The following is a 20,826-nucleotide window of genomic DNA, read 5'->3' on the forward strand; positions in this document are numbered from 1 at the left end:
TGAAAATCAACATGTTAATTAAGTGTTACATATTCAACAGCCACCCTGATTATTAACACCTGTGTGAGCTATGCCAAGCCTGCCATGTCAGGAGCTGGTTTTAATAACCGGAAGTGCCGAGATTTTGCTCTCAAAATAGAAGCGTAAATTGTCACTCGGGGAAAAAAAGAAAAAGCAATAGTTTAGTATCAAGGTGTTCAGAATACAAAAATCATATAAAAATATTCAGTGGAATTATTACAGTAAATATAGCTGTTAAATAGAGGGGTTTTTTTTTGCAAACTTGAAGTGTGTCTTCTATCTTATAAAAGTCTATTTTAACCCATTTAAGTGGTTCTGTATATATGGCATCTTGTATAGGACTGTGTAGATGCAATGTATCGCCTTTGGGAACAATTGTGCCACTGACATAGGTTTACATAGAGTTTTTTAGGATATAAGGCAGCTTTCTGAATTGTCTAAGTATTACTTCATGCTAACCCTGCCAGTGAATTTTATGAATGAGACCTGCAGGCACACACTTACAACTGTGCATACGACCTCCACATGGACTGTTGGGTTGGGTATGGGCTATGGCATGTTGATGCTTGTAGGTGCAGGACTGTTGTTTCTTCTTGTTTTTTTTGTTGTTTTTTTGCTATTGTGTTGTGTCATTCTGATGGGGTGTTTGCTCAATGCTGTGTCATGTCGTGGTGATGTCCTTTTGGTGAGGTGTTTCTTTTTTGTTTGTCTGTTTGATGTTTTTCCAATGTTGTATCATGTACTCTGATGATTGTTGGAGCACTTATCTTATCATATCTTATCTTATCTTATCTTATCTTAGTGTCAGGTAAGTTGTCAATCACAGAATAGTGCACTAAATTGACTTTCAAATACCTTCCTCTTCTGCTTAACTGCATCTGACACCTAAGTATGCTAAAAAAAAAAAACATGAAAAATATTTGACCCAGGTCTTTACTGCAGGTCTTCAATGATAAACTCACAGGATTCATTGTGCAAAGTTGTGCATAGTGTGGAATTATGATGGTAAACTAAATTGGTTCGACTGCTGAGGCATCCTGCCATCTCAATCCACTTAAGTTATGGCATGGGGCTTCTGAATGCACTCATGCACCTTTGGAAAACATGGGTAGCCAGGAGACGGTTTGCAAGACGGTCCGCCAGTGAAATCAGGTCAACCGCTGGATTACCGGTGAACTCAAGGAAACCCCTCAAACTGTGGGTGAACTCCAAGCCCCGCGTAGCTTTGCATACTGGGATGCACCATTAACGTTCAAAGAGAGAGTAAACGCAAGTAAAATATGTCTCTATGAGGGGATGAAATCAAACAAACATCATTAGAGAAGGGGAAAGAAACCTTGATGTGAACCCACAGCTTATCATGGCTGGCATTAAGAAAAACAAGCCTTCACGATCAGTGTCCTCTCCGACTAACGGGGAGGAACAGGGAACAGGGAAGCCTTTGTTATTCAATGAGGATTTACTCCAAATCTCCCAGCATGCATTGGAAAACCTGCAGGACCTGTGAATACCGAGTCCATCACTTGGCAGTCTGTGAGAGGAATGTGTGATGTTCTTATATATCGTTCTGATAACATCTCATACTATAAACATCTGTTGTGCGTTATGGGTTGGATTGAGTCGAGGTGCCACATTTTGAAAGACCTGTGACTCCCCAATACTTAATTTGACCAGTTAAGATAGATTGAGATTAGCAAGATGTGGCACTTGTTCAGAATCCTGAACAAGCATACATGTTAAAAGGTTTGAAAAAAACACAAAGTCCTGCAATTCTTTGTTTTACTGTACCAAAGGCACTGCTCCATGAGAAACTGTACTGTAATTTCCTTCGAGGGCACCAATAACACGGCCCTTTAAAAATCCCCAATAACTGCATATGAAGCCCTGGAGACAAGCTTGAGCAACAGCAGCAGTAATCAAAGGGGAAGACTCTGTTAAGTTCTGCTTTGCAGGCTCAGCTGCTAGTTCTTCCGGCTTTTCATTCCCATATTGACATGGGCTATTGACTGGTTGTAAAAGGGAAGACAAGAGGTGGTCCGTGAGAAAACATCGTCTCTTTGTTGAGATGTTCCGATTTTTAATTGGGATAACTCAATATTCGTCCTCATGGGTCCTCTAGAGTTTAATGGTTATTTTTAAGGAATTGTTTTAAAGGCCCAGCAAATAATGTAGTTTGCAGAAGAAGAGAAGCATTTACAAGTGTAACAGTAAACGTTCCAAGAAGGGGTAAAATGGCTTTTTAACTGTTGGTGTCCTAACCTGACACCAAACAACAGAATTACATCTTTAAGTTTCCCGAAGCTAAGTTTGGCATGCAATTGGCAGGTTATGACTTATTTGACGTATGAATTATAAGACGTTCAAGGGTGATGATGAAAATTGTGACCATTTACTTAATAATCTTCTTTGGGTTTCGTGGAGCATTGCGGAGATGAGATCCATGATACTTTCCCAGAGGCGGCACTTGGAGCCATTACTATAAGAGCACGTTTATACATCTCTAAAGAGCTTTCTACGAAGCCTTGCCGTATGTCTCAAAATAAATACCAATGCAATTTCCATGCTTCTCCAACAACATACGTCACGTACCTCGTCACCCCGCTACTGAATCATATTGCCTCTGCCACATCTCGCTTCTTTTCTTGCTCTAAGTTGCTCTCATAAAAAAAAAAGATCTCTTCTTCCTCTCTCCTTAGCTCTTATTTTTTATTTATTTTCCTTTCACTCCTCTCTTACATGTTAATTCATTCACAGGAATATTGCCAGGGCTCTAACCCTTCTACTCCTTCCTGCTGGTTGCTTGCAATGATAGTGATCTAGGAATTGAAGATTATTCTACTGTTGCACTCATTTGCGTTGCTCTGTCAGCTAATTTCCTAGAATATACATGTACAATGTAAAACCAACAATAGTTAGCCTAGATGCTACAATGTTGTTTAGAGCTGTATCGTGTTCAGTGTAATTACTAATTATAGCCTATCACTTAACCAGAAAACACAGGATTGCCAAGAGGCAGCAGATTCAGAACTGCTTAGGTTGCTCTTGTGAAAAAAAATTAAGAAAACGAGCTCAGGGCCATGCATTAGCCAGATCACATAAAAAATTCCATCAAACTTAAAAGTTTCAGATTGAGAACGCACACCTCCTTGATCACAAGTTCACTTGGTCAGTCCCCCTGTCACCCTGTGCATTTAAACTCCGGGAATGAAATCAAAATGCACACGAAAGCCTTATCAGCTTGCCGCACCAAACAATAACACTAAAGGCCCACGGGGGAGCCATAAAGTGTTGTTGAGTTATAGTGTTGGCAGATTAATGGTGCTTATTCGCCGTGATTCAAGTATTAATCAACATGTAATGTCACAGGTTGCGAGCGGGCAGAAAGGCTGGATGGGTGCATTAGCCCTCAAGCCACTGAAACCTACCTTCACCTTCTGCAATACACACAGAGGCTGCCATCAAACTGTGCGACACAAACTCATGCACATTTACTGCCACATAAACGCACACATTTTCTTCCTCTAACACACACACAGTCATTAGAAATACATAAAGAAGCCTTGATGGCTAGCTAACATGGACGAGACATGCCAACATTACCGCGGAAATGAAAATTGATGGTTGTTACGCCCTGAAGATGAGCAGTAATGGAACAAACGGACGGCGCGTCTAGGAACACGGGGGACCAGTGACGCCCACACGTGTGTCATTAACGTGTCATTAAAAAGCACCCAGCAAAGGTCAGCTGGCACTGTGGGGAGCGTGATGGATGGACACTCAGCGGAGCCACCAAAGTCAAATGACCTTTCTCACAATCAAAAACTTTTACTTGCGGGGCCAGTTTGGCACTAGGCGGCAAATCAATCAGGAACACCTCCGGTCGTTGCAGAGGGATGTGTGAAAATTAAGAGCAAAGTATGAAAAAAGTAGACTAACTTGAAGACCTGAGGTATTATCTGATGAACTATGTTGTTTTATGCTGTTTGCGAGCTGTTTGGTTTATTGACAAGCAAACGACAGACGACATGTTTGAAAGAGCTGCTAAAGCTAAATACGTTTGAAAAAAATAAATAAATAAATAACATGTTTGCGCGATGGTTTCTGATCAGTGTAGTATGTGTTAGGTGTGTGTGTTTGGGTGTGTGATTAAGAATGGGAATGTTTGACAAATGAAATGACAAATTCATTCGGTCCCCCTTTCGGTTCTCTCTCTCTCTCTCTCTCTCTCCTTCACACAAAACCACTTTGTGACACATCTATTAATTGTGCAAGCCAAACAGGAGGGCTGATTCTGATCTAATTTAAATATCCAAAACTTTGCTTTAACCCCACCCAACCCTATCCCCTGCCCCCCCCCACACACATTTAATGAATGTGGAATATGAATCCTTAGGGGCTTCAGTGCAAAACTGAGTGAGCCTATTTCCTACCCAGCCCCACAAATATCTGTACATTCAACAACGCCAGTCTGAACGTCAGTTAAATGCCTGGCCAGCTTGTGCTTGGTATGATAAGGGAATTTTCCTGTGAGTCACAAGCAAACTTGTCACTCAAGGTTTGAAAAATGTAAAAGGAGAGCTGTGGGACTGCAATATGCTGTTGCTCAGCACTCCTCTCCTAGTCCATTTATTTCCACGACATAGGCGCACGTATTTAACTCTTCCGGCTGTTTCTACCGCCCCACCATTTGTCATCCTGACCATCTGCCCGAAGCGCTGGGGTCAATTCACTTTCATCTAATGTGGGACTCAAGTGAAATGAAATGGAAGCTGTTGCACGATCCTGCCCTGTGGTAGCTGCAGCACCGACCTTACTGTATCTGCAAACTATTGGGATCCAGCGGATTGGGTAAACTGCACAGAATAGACATTCTAACCGCATCACGGCATATTAGAGGTGGTGTGACACTTACCGTTGTCGCCTGCTTCCCGTGCCGTCAGGGTTTGCTCTTTGAGTCGGTCAGCCTCATGCTTCCTCCTCCTGTGTTCCTCTAATTTGACCTGGAGGTCCTCCGCTACCTGCTGAAGGTCTCTGAGTTGGGCCTAAACAGAGACAAACACAAGGCTGAAGATCAACATAACATGGTAAACATATGCCAATTGGTGGACACTTTTATACAAAGCACTTCACAGTTGGGATTACAGCTGAACAATGAATCGAAAAAAATAAAATAAAAAAAATCGCAATATGAACTTCTGCAATTTCCAACTCGCAGAGGCTGCGATTAATTGCTTAAGAGAGAATTTAGTCCAAAATGGATTTCTAAACAAGGTGTAGGTAATCTTTGGTCCATGAATCAAGTACAATATGGGTGAAAACATTTCATCATAAATTCTGCACACACATCTATTTTTTTTTTTTTTAAATCACTTTTCTTTAAATGATTTTAAAAATTCTAAAAAAAAAAAGTATGACAAGAAAAACTTAAATCGCAGCTGCAATATTCTGTCAAATAATTGCAATTCGATTTTTTGTCAATATCTTTCAGCCCTAGTTGAGATTTGTTACTGTCATGCTCTACACTTAGAGCTACACAAGACCACAAGAGTAGGTGTCGGACTGTCTAGACTCTAATGTATGTTTCGGTATGTACGCCAATTTGGAGCATTTTTCTTCATCTACTGTATTCGGTAGAACCTTGTTTATCCAAACCCCTCAGGCCTCTCATTGCATTGTTTTCTAAACTTGCATGATTATATTTCTTATTTGAGGAATATAATGTCACATGTACAACAGTTGTATTACATTGAAGTAATATAATAGGTGACCAGGGGACAATTTACTTTAAGCCCCAAGATCATTTGGAGAAAGTCGTGGCAGGGAGTTATGTAAATAGGTTTTAAGTATTGAATCTCTCTCTCTGTCGCACTCTCTCTCACTCGTTCTCTTTATCTTTCTCTCTCTATCAATCTATCTACCCCACCACCAGCACCCCCTGTATTTACAAAGACTTGTACGACAGCAGTGGGGACTGCACAATGGACTATTTAAATCACTTGCGTCAGGAGGTGTTGCTGTCGCACCAAAAATGACAGCATATGACAACCAAGCATAACCTATCATCACTCTCTGTAATAGACCAATTAATATGAAAGCACCAGCCCCTGTGTGTGTGCGTGTGTGCGTGTGTGTGTGTGTGTGTGTGTGTGTGTCAATATTACCTTGCAATCTCTCCTCAGAGACTTTCTCATAATGCAGTGATGGATTCTGCTTGGTTCGGATAGGGATGACTACCTTTCTGGGGCATGCTGCTTGCTTAGCCACGTTCAGTGTGCTGCAGTGATTTATGGGGTCCATTTTGAGTGTGCAAGAGCATATTTGCTCTTGTGTATAGTACCGTGTTGGTGTAAAAAGTTTTTCCACCATGTCCAAAGCTGTGGCACACCAACAACTAATGCACATAGCATTAGTGTTCCCATAAACTCTTTTCTCGTTTTTCAATACGCTGCATATTAAAAACCACAGCCTATAAAGATGAAGACCTGTTTAATCACATATTAAACCGAAAATTTAGGAATGTTCCAATTGTGATTTGTTAAGATGACACTGATCACTGATTTTCTTTTAAAAGATCAAGCAATACAGATTCGGCACTAATTTATTCATACACACACATATGTTTGCGAGTTCCCCTACTGTGTTAACCTTCAGTGGGGTCTTTATTCTTGGAAAGCTGCAGTACAGCTTGAACAGAAAAAGCACAATGAGATCCTTCAACATCCTGACAGAATGTAACTGTAATCACCAGTCGCAGCATTTACCAGTACACAGGATTTGTTGCTGCAATCCTTTGTGCCATAATCCAAGGTTAGCATTCATACAGAAGCCCGATTCAGATGTCAAAAGGATGATGTGCCAACCGACAAACGGTGACTATAGAGGACATCAGGCTCTGCCGTCATAAATCTACAGGACCAGTAGACAGGCAGCACCATTCACCAGCCACCTAATCTAAATGTTACATGGTTGGATGTGTGAGTATGTGCAGGTTTGCCACTGGGGTTATCAAGAAGGCACGTCCCATCACTGATGTTTCATTGAATTAGGCCCAGAAGGCTCAACAGTGATTTCTGGCATCCCAGAACGCTCCCTCCCTCGACACCAAATACAGATAAAGTCCCCTCCACCACCCTCTACCTACACTTAGGCTTGTACCTAACCAACATAACTCAATAATTTATGAAGTCGTATCGATTTTGACAACAACAACAACAGGCTAATGGGACAGCGGACACCGCTGGCTTGGAAAAACCCGCTCGGCTGATCAGAAGCCGAACTGTATCAACAATTCGGGGCTGAAGGGACGGCCCGCTCAGCAGATCAGAAACCAAAGTGTCGTGCTATCCGCAAAACAATTTAACAGTTAGCATGCTACAAACAAGCAAAAGCTAACAAGCAACATATAAACCTTCTAAAGAATCAATATACAGACAACCATGCTACTAACAAACGAGAGCAACCATGCTGCCACCAAACACTTATTCAGATAGGGTGTGACAAACACAAGCTAACAAGCCAACATAACAATCAATAGATGAAAGATGAAATTCAATGCCATACAGTGCTTGGTGACTAACAAATGATGCACACCGTTTCCTGTTTGTCAAAAGAAGATTGGACCCGTAGATCACCAGCAGATTGATCAGACCTTTATAAAGTGAATTTTATCGAATACCGTTTTGTGGCAAATTAACAGCAGCATCCCTACTTCTGCTGGTTCTAGGGCGCACAGAGCCGACATGCTACACTCAGCTTTCACTCCACGAGGGGCTTCTAATTTGATTAAAAAGTTTTCCGCCATTCCATTCCTTCAACGGCGACAGTTTCTTTAACCCTTGAACCCTTCGGAAGAGTTCACTTTTGAGTCATTGTTTAAGGTTCCCGAGACGGGGCCCCTGAGGTAACCCTGGCATATCAACAGAGACACATTGAGAACAGAGGATCACGATGTGCAGCAGGGCTCGGAGGGCTGTGTGACACTTCAGCCTCGATCTGCCAATCAGCCGCTACAGAAAAGAACATGGAACAGAAATATCTGACAAAAAAAAAAAGAGTGCAGAATATACACTCAGAGGACCATCAGCTGGCGATCAGGCATGTGTGTGAACATGTGTGCCTGAATGTGACTGTGTATGACAAAGAGAGGCCGTCAGTCAAAATCTTTGTGATCAGTGATAGCTTTTTAACTATATCAGCTATCGCAAGTAATATATGTTTGAGACATGTCTGACGATCCCAAAACTGCATTTTCACACACATTGTGCTATAAAGTGCATACAAATGCCTTGAAATAAAACAGTCCCTCTCATGATTAATGCACAAAATAGCTCAAAGATTTAGGGCGGTCCTGAAAAAGTCTCACTCATAGAACGTTTCTATGTGTTGCGGGTGCTTTTCTTCAGTGACTGAAGGCGGCGTAGTTTCTAGAGCTAAGTGTTAACGCATCAAGTGATGACACCACTGAACTTTTAAATATAACTTAGAAATGTCTAAAGAGATGCTCAGCTGTCATATTTGCTGATTTTATCGAGCACAGCACTGCAGGGCTCCAGCTTCCAATTTGAAGTGGTGCGTGTTGAACTCAATGAGATAATGGAGAATATAGGGGGAAAAACTGTAAAAGTAATTCATACTTATCTTGAAGCTCTGTGGAAGGAGCGTGATGATTCAAAGCTGGCTTGATAACTCAAACACTTGTTTACTTGTGCCAACTTACCCCGACCATTTACTCCGTACTGCTTTAGAGTAATTGCAAATGAGACATAATCACAGCTGAATTCTATAGAGATACGTGGAAATGCAAAGTTGCTGGCAGGAGCAGTCTGGTGATGTTTATGGGTCACAGATGTTGAGAAGTTACTGCACACCAGGAATCTTGACTACAATTGAGAAATGACTATATTTTGTATATAATCCTAATCTGTCAAAATACTTTTGGCACGCTGAAAGACGAGGACCCATGTACAAAGAAGATCTGCCACTTCTTTGTCACTCTGCCATTCCACAACCCAAGTAACAAGAGCATGTAGCCAAAAAATCAAAGTTGTGCAGCACAAATTCTCGGGGATCTCACAGTGGAAACACTCTAAAATGACGCAAACTGATAAAATGATATGAGTGAGCTAATGGCTAGAAAAATGCTTATTAACTGCTCTTACGACCGGAAAATAGCGAGCATGTTGACATACCAAAAACTGAGTGCACAGCAGGGTGAGGTTGATGTTAGCAACTGCACAGCAGATGCCTGTAGCAGCAGGTTGTCTGCCAGGAGCATGTATGGTCAAACCAATATCATAGGGCACAAGCTGCGAATTCACATCAGGAATTCCCAGAGCACAACATACAGTAGGTAAAAGCAAATTAACCTTAGCTGCAAGAATAACACTTCCCAACCAACCAAGAAAGTTAGCTAGCTCTCCAGGTGATAATAATAATAATAATAATAATAATAATAATAATAATAATAAAAGTACAGCTGTAAGAGCAGAAGTAGCCTAGGTGAAAAGTTAATTCACAATAAGAAAACGAGTGAGACGATAATTGTAGCTAACATCTAGAAGTATGATTTCAGCCTGTATTCAGTGCTAGCTAACAGTGCATTGTTTTGTTTTGGGGGTTTTTAAAGATTATTTTTTGGGCATTTTGCCTTAATTTGATAGTTCACAGTGAAAAGAGATAGGAAAGACAGAGAAAGAGAGAGAAAAGGAGGGATGATGTGTGACAAAGGCCCCAGGTCAGATATGAACCCATGACGCTGGTACACGCTTTAGCCAACTGAGGCAACAGTTTTTTGTTATGTAAAACCGTCTCAACGTATTTGAAGGTACATTTATCGGTCGTAATCTTTACATCATTTACTTTGTGAAGATGGCATTGGTGGTGATAAATGAAGAGTTCATATCTTCTGAAGCTTTCGACGGATGCAAATCACGTCGCAAACCTTTGTGCTGTGGCGTTTGTTCTCACCTTGGCATTTTATGTATTACAGCTCTTTTTTTTTTATCATACACGTCCGGTTTCTCCTTTTTCCAACAGTGTAAGGACACCTCTTTTCTCTTGGTCCATGGACTAAGTTGAAATATGTAGGCCTTCAAATACTATACATGTAGGCCTTCAAATACTATACATATACATATAAAGAGCAATTACATACAGAATTTCATGCAGTTTGAAAAGAAGTCAAAGACACGTGTTTGACAGTCATTGGTTTTCTCCACAACAGATAGGGGATAAATCTTTGGGGAAAAACAGGACTGATGGTTTCCCTCTGTTGCTACTACATGCCGTATGGTAGTACAGTAGTCACTGCAGCATACTACACCCTACCTGTTTCTCCCTCCAGAGCAGCACCCCCTCCTCAATCAGTTGCTGTTTGAGTCGAAGCCCCTCGTCCAAGGTCCTCATCTGGCCCTCTACATCTGCTCTCTCCCTCTGTCCCAGATTCCTGGAGGAGAGAGAGAGAGAGAGAGAGAGAGAGAGAGAGGGAGAGGAGGCATGGTCCCATCATTACTGAGAAAACGTCGCCCACCCCTGCTATGGTCTTTGAGATGGCACAATCCAATTTTTAAGGGCCCACGATACACCAGGAATCCAAATGGGAAAATAGAAGAGTAAATAAGATGGGGGTGGACGTTCTGTGGCTGAACTAAATTGTTTTCGAAGGATGGCAAACACAATAAGAGTGTGGACTTTGTGAAATCGTAATGAGATATACTCTACTCGTATGTGGTTTTGAGGCATATGGCACAGAATGAAGTAATAGAGGACCATCCACAAATGCGTTATTGTATTAGAAGTTGGGTTTACACGGGGGAGTACATTTCAGCATCGTAGTATGGCCAATCTTTGCAGTGCAGCTGAGTGAAGACTGTAAATATGACCATCTGCAGTTTGAGTTCATATAAACATTACATTTCTGAAAAAAGACAAGCCTGGACTTGTCAGGGAGTTTGTTTACAGACCTGCCATTTATAAAACATGTAATTTACAGCAAGGAAACGATCCCATGGAAACACGATTCTCTTCATGAAAGCCACAACAGCAAGGGACTAATGAGTGTACAATTTACAGTGATAGAACTTTAACTGTAGATGCTGCATGATGGGAAAAGGAAAGGGTAATGGGGTGATGAGTCAGATTCTCTTTATCCAGGATGAACTCTTCAGAACACATCCCTGATGGATATACATTAAAGAGAAGGGCTGCGTGCCAGCAGGGAGTCTCAGGAACCTACGTACTGGACTACAGTAGGTTTTTTTTATCATAGTGACACCATGCCCCCTGGTGGCACAACGAATGAGTCACTGCCACATGGGCCCAGCACAATTAAACAGCACTAGTACAGCAGGTTTGCATTGTTGCTGTAAGCAGTAATGTTAAAACCTAAGATAAACAACCTAGGATAAACAAAAACCTGTCTTTTTTTATTGACCTAACCAAGTTTCAAGTTTCAAATTTATTTTCCATTTACATAAAAATGCATCAGAATTCTTAATCACGAGCCTCATGTCATTCAGGCAAAAAACACATAAGAGACATGGTAAAAAAAAAAAAAAAAAGAACAAGGACACATAAGGAGCAAGATTTTAAAATAAAAAAGCATATTGTTGATATATTTCCCTTGCACCATGGTTTGGGTGAATACTTGATTCAGATTCTGATTCTTTACCCACACATGGCCCTTTGTAGTCTCTGGTGAAAATGCACAAATCTGACAATTTGAGGGATCCCCAAGTCAAAATCTTCCTATGTTATTTTTCAAATATTCAATCTCAGTATTGATTCAACTGACCTGCATGAGTTCTGGCAGCGAGCGTGGCTGTTGTACTCATCTGAAGCATCGCAGCAATCTGACAAGAGGAAGAGAAGAAACCAATCCATTACACACGAGACAGAGGAACGCACCACATCACAACATCAAAGAAAGTGAGCAATATCTCTTTTTTCTGAATATTTAGGATTTGATCCATACATAATTTCTGGGTCTGATGCAATATCAATAATTAGCGATGAAAGTTACAATAATATCTGATAAAATGAAAGATGTCTGATATAATTGATTTGTGTGATAGCATGGTACTATATCTGATATATCTGATGATATCTGATATAACTGATTGATTTGTGTGACAGCATAGTACTATAAAGATACAACTAAAGTAGTATCTTTCACATTTGCTACATGGAAACTACATGGAACAATCATAGTAAATTGTGGCAAGGCAAATTGATCACTATGATCTTTTGCTTCTCAACATACATCATCTTCAAAGCCCTTTAATCACCTAACCAGAATTATTCAAAAACAAGATTAGATAAGAATAATCATGTGATTGTGGAAAAAATAAATGCTTTGTTTACAACGTATCATTGCCAATGGCAACAGCCTATTTCTGTGAAAAGCCAATATTGGCCGATAACATCTGTGCATTTGTGTTAAACTGATAAAACTGGAGAATGAGTGTGTTCTCTTTAGTGCGGATGTTGTTGATCTAGTCCATCAGTTTTGACTGGTGAAGAACAGATCCTGAGATCAGCCACTTACAGGATCAGCTACATGGTGTTTTATAACTGCTCAGATGCTTCAGTCGGGAGAGTGGTCACAGTGTGAAACTCCTCAATTACCCAGAGCCCCATTGGCGACCAGTGGAAGAGGAGCGTTAGAGCCCAGCAAAAGGAAGTCAATGAAAATCTCTCAGCGAACCGTTGAGGAGGAAAAGCGATGCTGCGTTAGCTATTAAGTTCCATTCAAGGCAGGGAAGGTATGAGAAGACAAGTGGGAGAAGAAAAAGAGGGAGAATTGAGCAAAGGGAGCAGGAGGGTGTAAGAAATCTTCCTCTATCCCTCTTCACTCTTCTCTCTCATTTTCTGTTGCCATCTAAGAGAGCGTCGGTGACAGAGAGGAGTTGTCAACAGCGGAATGTGTTGATTTTATCCAAAGTGGGGTAGGATGTAGACGAGGATGGGAAGGTGGGGCTGCAAACCGATCTAATTTGGCTCGAGTGTGGCAGGTTTCACAAGACAGAGTGGAGAAAGTACTTGAGAAAAATGTTGTTCAAGGGAAATTGAGCGAGGAGAGTGAGTGTGTGTGTGTGTGTGTGTGAGTGTGTGTGTGTGTGTGTGTGTGTGTGTGTGTGTGTGTGTGTGTGTGCGTGCGCGTGTGTGAGAGAGGAGTTTTGTTTGCTGTGTCTACCTCTTCATCTCTGTTTGTTTGTACTACAAAAAGCAGTGACAGTGTGTACAACTTCCAACATGTCCGCCTCCTGACAGCATGTAAAATATGTATTCCTGTGCATGTGCGCAAAACACACAAAAGGGTAAAAAGCAAGCAGTGGGTATAACATCTTAAGTGCTCTGCATACTTGAGTGGCTCACCCACTGTAGCTAAAGGCAGCGCTTCTGCTCTTGTGGAATCACTGAAAAGCAGCATATAATCCTTCCTATTATGCTTATGTGGTGGTGGGTAATTGAAACCATTTAATTTAATTCACATGATACTTCCCTAAGTGACTTGTGAAGCATAATTCATAATATATTGTCATTTTGACTAAAACTTCACAAACACCTTTGAAATAAGAAAGTTGCTAAAAAGTAGCTCAGTCTTGGCACCATATCTTTCCACTAGCTTTTTTAAATGACTATTACAGCCATTCATTTTCTGCAAGAATAAATCTGTTCTTCACAGAGAATCATTATGACACTTGCAATATTGGCCTCATTGTCCCTGCCCGACCTTTTACCAAGGTCTCCTCTCAAGAGGTTATATTTTATTCTAATATAATGCAATAAAGAAGGCCGTACCACAGATGCCATCGTTGACTCGTGAAGACTGGATGTAGTGTGGGCGGAAGCCCAGGTTGGTGCAGTAGAACCGGCCACCAGGACAGGCTGCAGTGCCTACAGAGGGTGAAGAGCAGAGGTCGATGTTGCATAATGACTGACTCGCAGAAACAAGTGTGAAAACTATTTGTGATACGGCTCCATATATAAAGGCTTCATCCAGTCATTGACATGGGCAACATGGATGCACTGCCTTTGTTGCCCTTAGGGGGGCAATGTCATTTAGTCACACATAAACGTCTGTTTCATGGGATCATAGAGTTTTCACATGAATAATCAGGACCTTTTTAAATAAAGAACCAGATTTTCTTTTCTGAATTTTTGAAAGGACCAAAACAAGGATTAAAGCCTATTGAAGCCCATGATCTTTTTCTGGTTCCCATCAGTTCTGATAAGGACACTTTCCATTTCAGACCTGTATTTTTCTTTCTATCTCAATCCTCCTATGACTGTTATAGATGACAATATTTGAGCTTCTTTATGTGAAAAAAGCCAATCTCTTAATTATAAAGCACAAAACAGCTGCATTATGGAACCTGATCAGGCTAATGATCCCAACCTGTTTTAAAATACTTAATATTGAGCTTATTTGGCAGGCTTTGCAATCTGTTATTAATCTCCAGTTCAGTGAATTTTCATCAATTTACCATTAAAATCACCAGACATGTGCTTTGATTCTAACAATATAAATCTCTTGAGTGAAACTACAAAATCATCTGAACTCTTAGTGATCACATTTTACAAATAAAGTGCACCAGAAAGCAGGCGGAAAAGCAAACTGAGCCTGAAACATCTCTCCAGGAGCTCTACTGCACAGAAAGCTTGATTTCCTCCAGAGGGGTCTGAGTTTGTTTCACATGCACAAGAAGATTGATTAATCACCGAGTTCAGATGAAAGACAAAAAAGGAACACATGTGAAAACACACACAGTGGGATGATATCAAGTCGAATCATTATTTTCCCACAAAGGGAAATTCTGTGAGTAGCAAACGTTAGTGCGTAGGTTTACATGATGAGTAATACTGAAGAATAAAAAAGCAGTGATGGCACACAGTATGCTAACATTGCCACACACACACACACACACACACTCTCGCCCATGGACACACTTCTTTACCTGGTTCATCAGAACCGTCTTCACAGTCGCAGTAGTCATCGTTCACCTGCTCAAAGGGGATCATTTTAGAGCCATCGATGCACAGGAAGGTCTTCCTCTCTCTGTAGAACCGCTTGTCTGTTACAGAGTGAAAACATTACAGACTGATACATGCTGATGGCCTTGAACTGCAGCTACAGACGTAACCCAACAGACTCAGGGGCAACACCACAACAACAATATTTTGCACAGTAAAATTCCATGTGCTATGCATTAATGTTGGCAGCTCTATAAATATTTATTTTTGGATGTAAGCCCAGTTGAGAACAGTGTCACTTCATCATGCTGGCTGCTGAATTTCAGGGACTGTAATGAAATGTTAGTGAAACTAGGGGCTGGCATTATGCCTTCTACAGGTCAATGTACTTTAAGCTATTCAACTTTAAGTAAAACAACCACAATACAGTGTCTACCTACCCTACAACCAATAGAAACAACATATATACTGTATATACTTCAAAAATAAAATCCCTCACTTCATGTTGCCTGTGTTGCATCTATGGAGCTGTTACAACATCCAGGTTACAACACGCATAGCATTCATACATGTAGCACTGTTTACAAAGATGTTGACATTAGTTAGCCTAAGCTGGTAAGGGACACTGCACTTACAGGACAAAGATATTCCTCTTATTTTCCGCGAGTCAACGCAAATAGACCAAAAGACAGCGGCAATAACAATGTGGCAACGCATGTCAGAGCGCAGGCCTTGAAAACATTTACACTCCTGCCACACAAAAACCTGCTCAAATGTTTTTCATGTTCACATTAGTCTCTGCTTCCAACCTCCAACATTTCACTGTCAGTGTCTTCCTGAAACACACGGTCACGTGACGCACCCGAGGCTTCCCGTTGGTTGTCGTGCGAGCCCCTGTGATTTCTACGACCAATCAACAGTGAGGATGGCTTTTGAGTCTGGATGTAGAAATATCTTCACAAAAGTTTAAAAGTTCACATTTGTTTATATTGAAATGATAGTATATTTAGAAAATATTCTCGTTTATTCAAAATGGAAAGAGAGGCAGCTGGTTTCCCAAGCTAGATAAATATAGCCTACAGTAGTATAAACATTTGCCTAATTTTTCGATTTCTTGAGGAGGTGTAGACTTCACATGTGATCAGATATTGTAAGCACAGCATGTAATATACATCCTCAATATCACAGCACAGCATGCAACCACAAAATATTTTCAAAAACACCAAATGTGAGCTGCCAAAAGTCAATAAATCATGAACACAAGGGTCATATCTGGAATTTAGCAAGCAAACAGAAGGGGGAGTGGGTGGGTTACCATGGTTTCCTGGTTACCTGTGAAGAGTAAACCCTGTAACTTTGTAGCCATGTGTTGCAGGCTTTTGTACCAAACAAATGTATTACAAATTAAGGCTGATGTCAGGTGTGGTAGACTATAAATTGCTGTCATTAGCACAGGATAAATTGACTATATAGGCAAGAATGTGTATAAACTGACACTGAAATGCGTCATATAGGCTTCAAATAGATAGACCTAACAGAACAAAATCAAAAAGTTGAAGCTCAATATGATGTTAGGCAATTGTGAGGTACTGAACAAATTGAACAAATGAAATGACCTGGAGATAATCCTCACCATTTTAAAGCTATTCTTAGAAAGCTTCTTAGAAAGCTGATGGTCTTCAGTCCCTCAAATCCCCCGGCTGTATTGTAACTATGTAGAGAGTGGCGCTTGGCTTGCATAGCACTGTTTGTACAAGAAAATGTTTGTACAAAAGTGAGTCAAAAAAATGTTTCACTTGCTGTCAAAAGGCTTTGAACCAACTGAGGAAGTCCATAAATTAGTTTGGCAAGGAGATGTTAATGTAAACTAGAACATGGGTTAGCCCCAGTCTCAAGGGCCAAATTTCTTTTATATGCTTCAGCCGACCTCCTCTCTACAGAACTGTTGGCTTTAACTGCCCAAGAATTATTGTGATTAATGTAATTGTATTGTTACAATATTTATGGCCTATGTTCTTTATGACATTGTGATCTCCATTGATTTTTCTCATTTTTCTCATTGAGGCTTATTTTCATTTTATTAAAAAAGTAGGTCTAGCCAGAGTAAGGAGTCATCTGAGTTACAAATTACATGTAAAGTAATTACTTTAATGTGGCGATATAAAATAATCCATTCCAGTTTCAGAAATACACATTAATCAGACTACAGACACCTTTGAAAAATAAGTAATTACTTGGTGGTTTCCTCTCTTTCAGATAGATAGATAAATAGATAGATAGATCTTTGCAAAGTATCAATCTATTCTGTTGTGTAATCTTGATAAACTAAGACAAACTCATACAGAAAGGATACATGGAACAAAGATAAAACAAGAACATCCTTTGATAGCTTTATTAATAATAAACAATCTTTACAAAATGTACACTTTCAAAAATATACTGAAACAACTTAAAAGAGAAAATTGCCAAACTTCAATGGCATTATGCAGTGATTTTAATCAACAGCTTTAACAGTTTTCAGGCACTTAAAAGGATCTTTAAAGAAAATTTTGAGCGCTAATTTACAATTAAGTGAACAAATAAGAGTTATTTTTCATGGTTAAGACGTGTGTAGAGTCCTGTGTTGCATAGTGACTCCTTGCTCTGGAGGTAGGAAAGGTCTCGGATCATGCCCGGGAAAGAGTAGGAGTCCAGGGCCGGACGCAGTGGAAACATCGGCATCAGTCCGGATGTCACATAAGGTGACATGAAACTTGTCATGCCACCACTTGCCGAAGAATAAGCCAGCCGCAAGGGATTGATACCGAAACGAGGGTTGAGCCCATACAGGCTGTCCCCGCCGGCGGGCGTCGGTGTGGCGTGGAGAGGGGAGAAGGCAGACTTGGTCCCCAAAGGGCCCAGTGCGCCTGGCAATCCCGCGTTAGGCCTGAGCGCGCTAGGGTGACTGGACAGAGACAGGGCCAAGCCGTCAGAGTCGATTTTGTTCTCTTTGGAGCTAAGCATGAGTTCAATAGCTTTCACAATGTCACCTTTGCACGTTCTCACCACGGACTCCAGGGTGTCCCGTTTCTGATGGGGGAAGATCTTGGCCATGACGTCGGTGGGGTCCCGGTCCAGGGTTGGGTATTCCTTGGGTTTCTCCGACTCGCTCCCCGACTCCGGATCCGAGGAGGACAACGACCTCTGCGGGCTCTCTGTGTGCTCTGACCGCTGGTCAAAGACTGGGGATGGACTGGCGCTGTCGTCGTTGAATGTAGCGCTGGCGCTGTCCTTGCTTGGACACAGCTCCTTCTTGTCACTTGGAGAGGCCAGACGTGGGGCGTGAGGTGCAAAGAGAGGTCGACCAATGAAACCGTTGTAAAAGTTGTACTTGTTCATTTTATCATCTGAAATGGAGATAGAAGAAAATCAGATAGTTTTAAATCAGCGTTACTCATCTCTGCACGCTTATGTCAGCATTCAGCGTGTGCGTAAAACGCGGAAAATTATGCATAGAGGCATAGAAAAGTAAAACATTTAAAATATTTTATTGTATATATTTTATGTAATGCAAATACCGTATAATTTACTGCACATAAACGGAATAACAACACTTAGCTGTAGGCTACATAATCATCTCACCTAGTGATGTAGTAGTAAATAATAGAAATGACCTCCATTCAGTGATTAGCCTAAAACATCACAACCACTGATATAAACAAAATTCAATTAGATTTTCAGAAAAGCATTTATAATATACTATACTAGGCTATACTTTATAGCCTACTATGATGTATGGTATTAAATGACGCCCTCAAGATTTATGTTAGCCTAAAAAGGTTGGTAATTCTCTTCCCCAATAAAAATGTGAGTAATTGTGCCTTTACTCTCCACCACATCCCCGATTTCGCCATCTCAACTCACCATCTTTTTGGCTTTCTGTTCCGAAAACATCAACACTAGGAACTGCTGGGGTGTCACTGGTAGCTGCTGGTATCCCAGGCCCCACGGGTGACGCCAGAGGGACCCCGGGTTCCCCTCCAGTCCCCGAGCCGGGGTACAGGAACCGGAGCTCTCGGGCCTCGCTCTCCTCCTGAGCCTGTTGCCTCCGCAGCGCCACCTGCGCGGCCATCACCCTCTGCCTCTCCGCTATCAGTGTGCACTTGGCGCACACGCAGTCTCTCCAGCGGCAAAAGCGCTTGTGACCTTTGAGCGCGGACACCACGCCGTGGTTCCTGCATCTGGCGCACTTCGGGGTGCGGGGGTAACCCCTCTCCAGCGCGGGGTTACAAGCCCGCAGGAAGAGAGACGGAGGGCGCAGGAGGGAAGGGGGCACCTGCAAGCCCCCGACTGACAGCGGGTTGGCGGTGTGCCCGGCCAGGCCAAGCGGTCTGATCCTGCCGTCCATTGCTCTTGGGGATGCGCAAAAGGTCTCCGGGCCGTCCAGTGCAGATAATCAAGTGCAGTCGCTCAGGTTAATTTGGCCTTCTCTCGGTGACTGGAGTCTCTCTACTGCCTCTGGCACCCTGAACTAGTGCGCTTTAAGTGTCTCCTCTCCAGGTGGCTTGACATGAAATACAACACCATGGTCACACCCCTTTCCGCTCCAACCTCTTAATACCCTATCATGTTTATTTGAGTCCCGGATGAATAGTGGTCTAATCTAATGTAATAGAGCCTAGGTATTTTTTGGAAATGTTAAGTTTCAGGCCCGTCCAGCAACAGTCCATAAGTTATATGGTATTTAATTGCAAATGGTTAAAATAGTTTTCTATATGAATGGCATTCACTGTTGCACTGAGCCTTTTTCGGACCAATGCCATTGCAGAGGCTGGCCTGCTATGTCTAATTTGCACCCATCCTTCACCCTCCAAACTGTGGACTTTGTTGAATTGGATAGGTGTTCCCAAGGAACTCAACTAAGCTATTTCAAAATGGCAACAAAAGCGATGTTGCCTCAGGTCAGCTAGACACAACACGTCCCCTTGGTTGCCCTATTGAGCAATGAATATTCACTATTAAGAGGTTCTTAACACAACAATGGCCCTAATAGCCACAAAAGGAACAGGTAATTAGCTACCTGGTTATTCTGTTGAACAAATTATCTTGACAAAAGACCCATCTGTCAACAAACAACCAGTGAGATCAGTGGATAACTAATCACACCTTGTCACATGTTTCATTCATTTCTCTCCATTCAAATAGGATCCAGTTACAAGCAACAGTTTGCCTTACCGTTATTACATGAAAACAACAAAATGTAATGTGACAAACACACTGGCAGTCACCAGGGGCAACACATACCTAAAACAATGTTAGCCTGATATGCACATGCACATGTATGCATGTGAACATATGCCACACACAGACTTATTGCTTTTTTCAGCAGTTAGATACTTGCTCTCATTAAGTATGGCAATGAATTTATTGTAGTTTACGGACTTTTTTGTAACGCTATGTGTGTGTGCACACATGCATACATGCCTGTGTATGCATACGCATGCACTCGTGTGAGTACTCATGCATTTACATGCATAATGGGCTAACAGACACTTTGAAATAAAATGTTAATAATGATAATAGCCCTGGCTATTAGACATCTCATAATCATCTGTAGATGTAAGAGCTCAGACATCAGTGGCCTCTCTGTGGTCTCCCTGTAGTTTTGATTCTACTAGACTCCCTCTGAATAATACATGTGGGTTAAAGAGGCATTGGATGGAAGCACTGAACCCCCTTGTGGCGTTTTGCCGAGATAATGATCCCCCCAAGGGTATCTCTAAGGAAGGACTGCTACAGCTGCTGAAGGCAGGAAAATTTCTTATGGTATAATAACCAATAATTTGATGCAAA

The 20,826-nt window shown here is 41.5% G+C and overlaps 2 protein-coding genes across 3 annotated transcripts in view; both read right to left on the reverse strand.

Moving 5' to 3' along the window:
• LOC139657854 (glucosidase 2 subunit beta-like) overlaps positions 1-15,790 on the reverse strand; it is a 123,249-nt gene extending 107,459 nt beyond the window's left edge. For both annotated transcript variants that reach the window (XM_071535802.1, XM_071535801.1), the window contains exons 1-6: positions 15,630-15,790; positions 14,979-15,095; positions 13,822-13,917; positions 11,813-11,870; positions 10,348-10,465; positions 4,934-5,063 (exon numbers count right to left, since the gene is read on the reverse strand). In XM_071535802.1, the coding sequence (XP_071391903.1) occupies positions 4,934-5,063; positions 10,348-10,465; positions 11,813-11,870; positions 13,822-13,917; positions 14,979-15,095; positions 15,630-15,711 (601 nt within the window). In that variant the 5' untranslated portion in view covers positions 15,712-15,790. The remainder of the gene's footprint in view (positions 1-4,933; positions 5,064-10,347; positions 10,466-11,812; positions 11,871-13,821; positions 13,918-14,978; positions 15,096-15,629) is intronic.
• Positions 15,791-17,396: 1,606 nt separating this feature from the next.
• On the reverse strand, positions 17,397-19,476 carry LOC139657834 (doublesex- and mab-3-related transcription factor A1-like). Its single transcript, XM_071535769.1, has 2 exons — positions 18,898-19,476; positions 17,397-18,380 (listed from the first exon to the last, which is right to left on the reverse strand). Exons 1-2 carry the CDS (start codon positions 19,379-19,381, stop codon positions 17,581-17,583), a joined length of 1,284 nt encoding a protein of 427 aa, XP_071391870.1. The 5' UTR covers positions 19,382-19,476; the 3' UTR covers positions 17,397-17,580.
• Between the last annotated feature and the right edge of the window lie 1,350 nt (positions 19,477-20,826).

This window comes from Centroberyx affinis, unplaced genomic scaffold, assembly GCF_046629955.1.
Source record: "Centroberyx affinis isolate AG114_WGS23_722 - 3 ecotype Tasmania unplaced genomic scaffold, CSIRO-AGI_Caff_v1 ptg002764l_1, whole genome shotgun sequence".
Lineage (NCBI taxonomy): Eukaryota > Metazoa > Chordata > Actinopteri > Beryciformes > Berycidae > Centroberyx > Centroberyx affinis.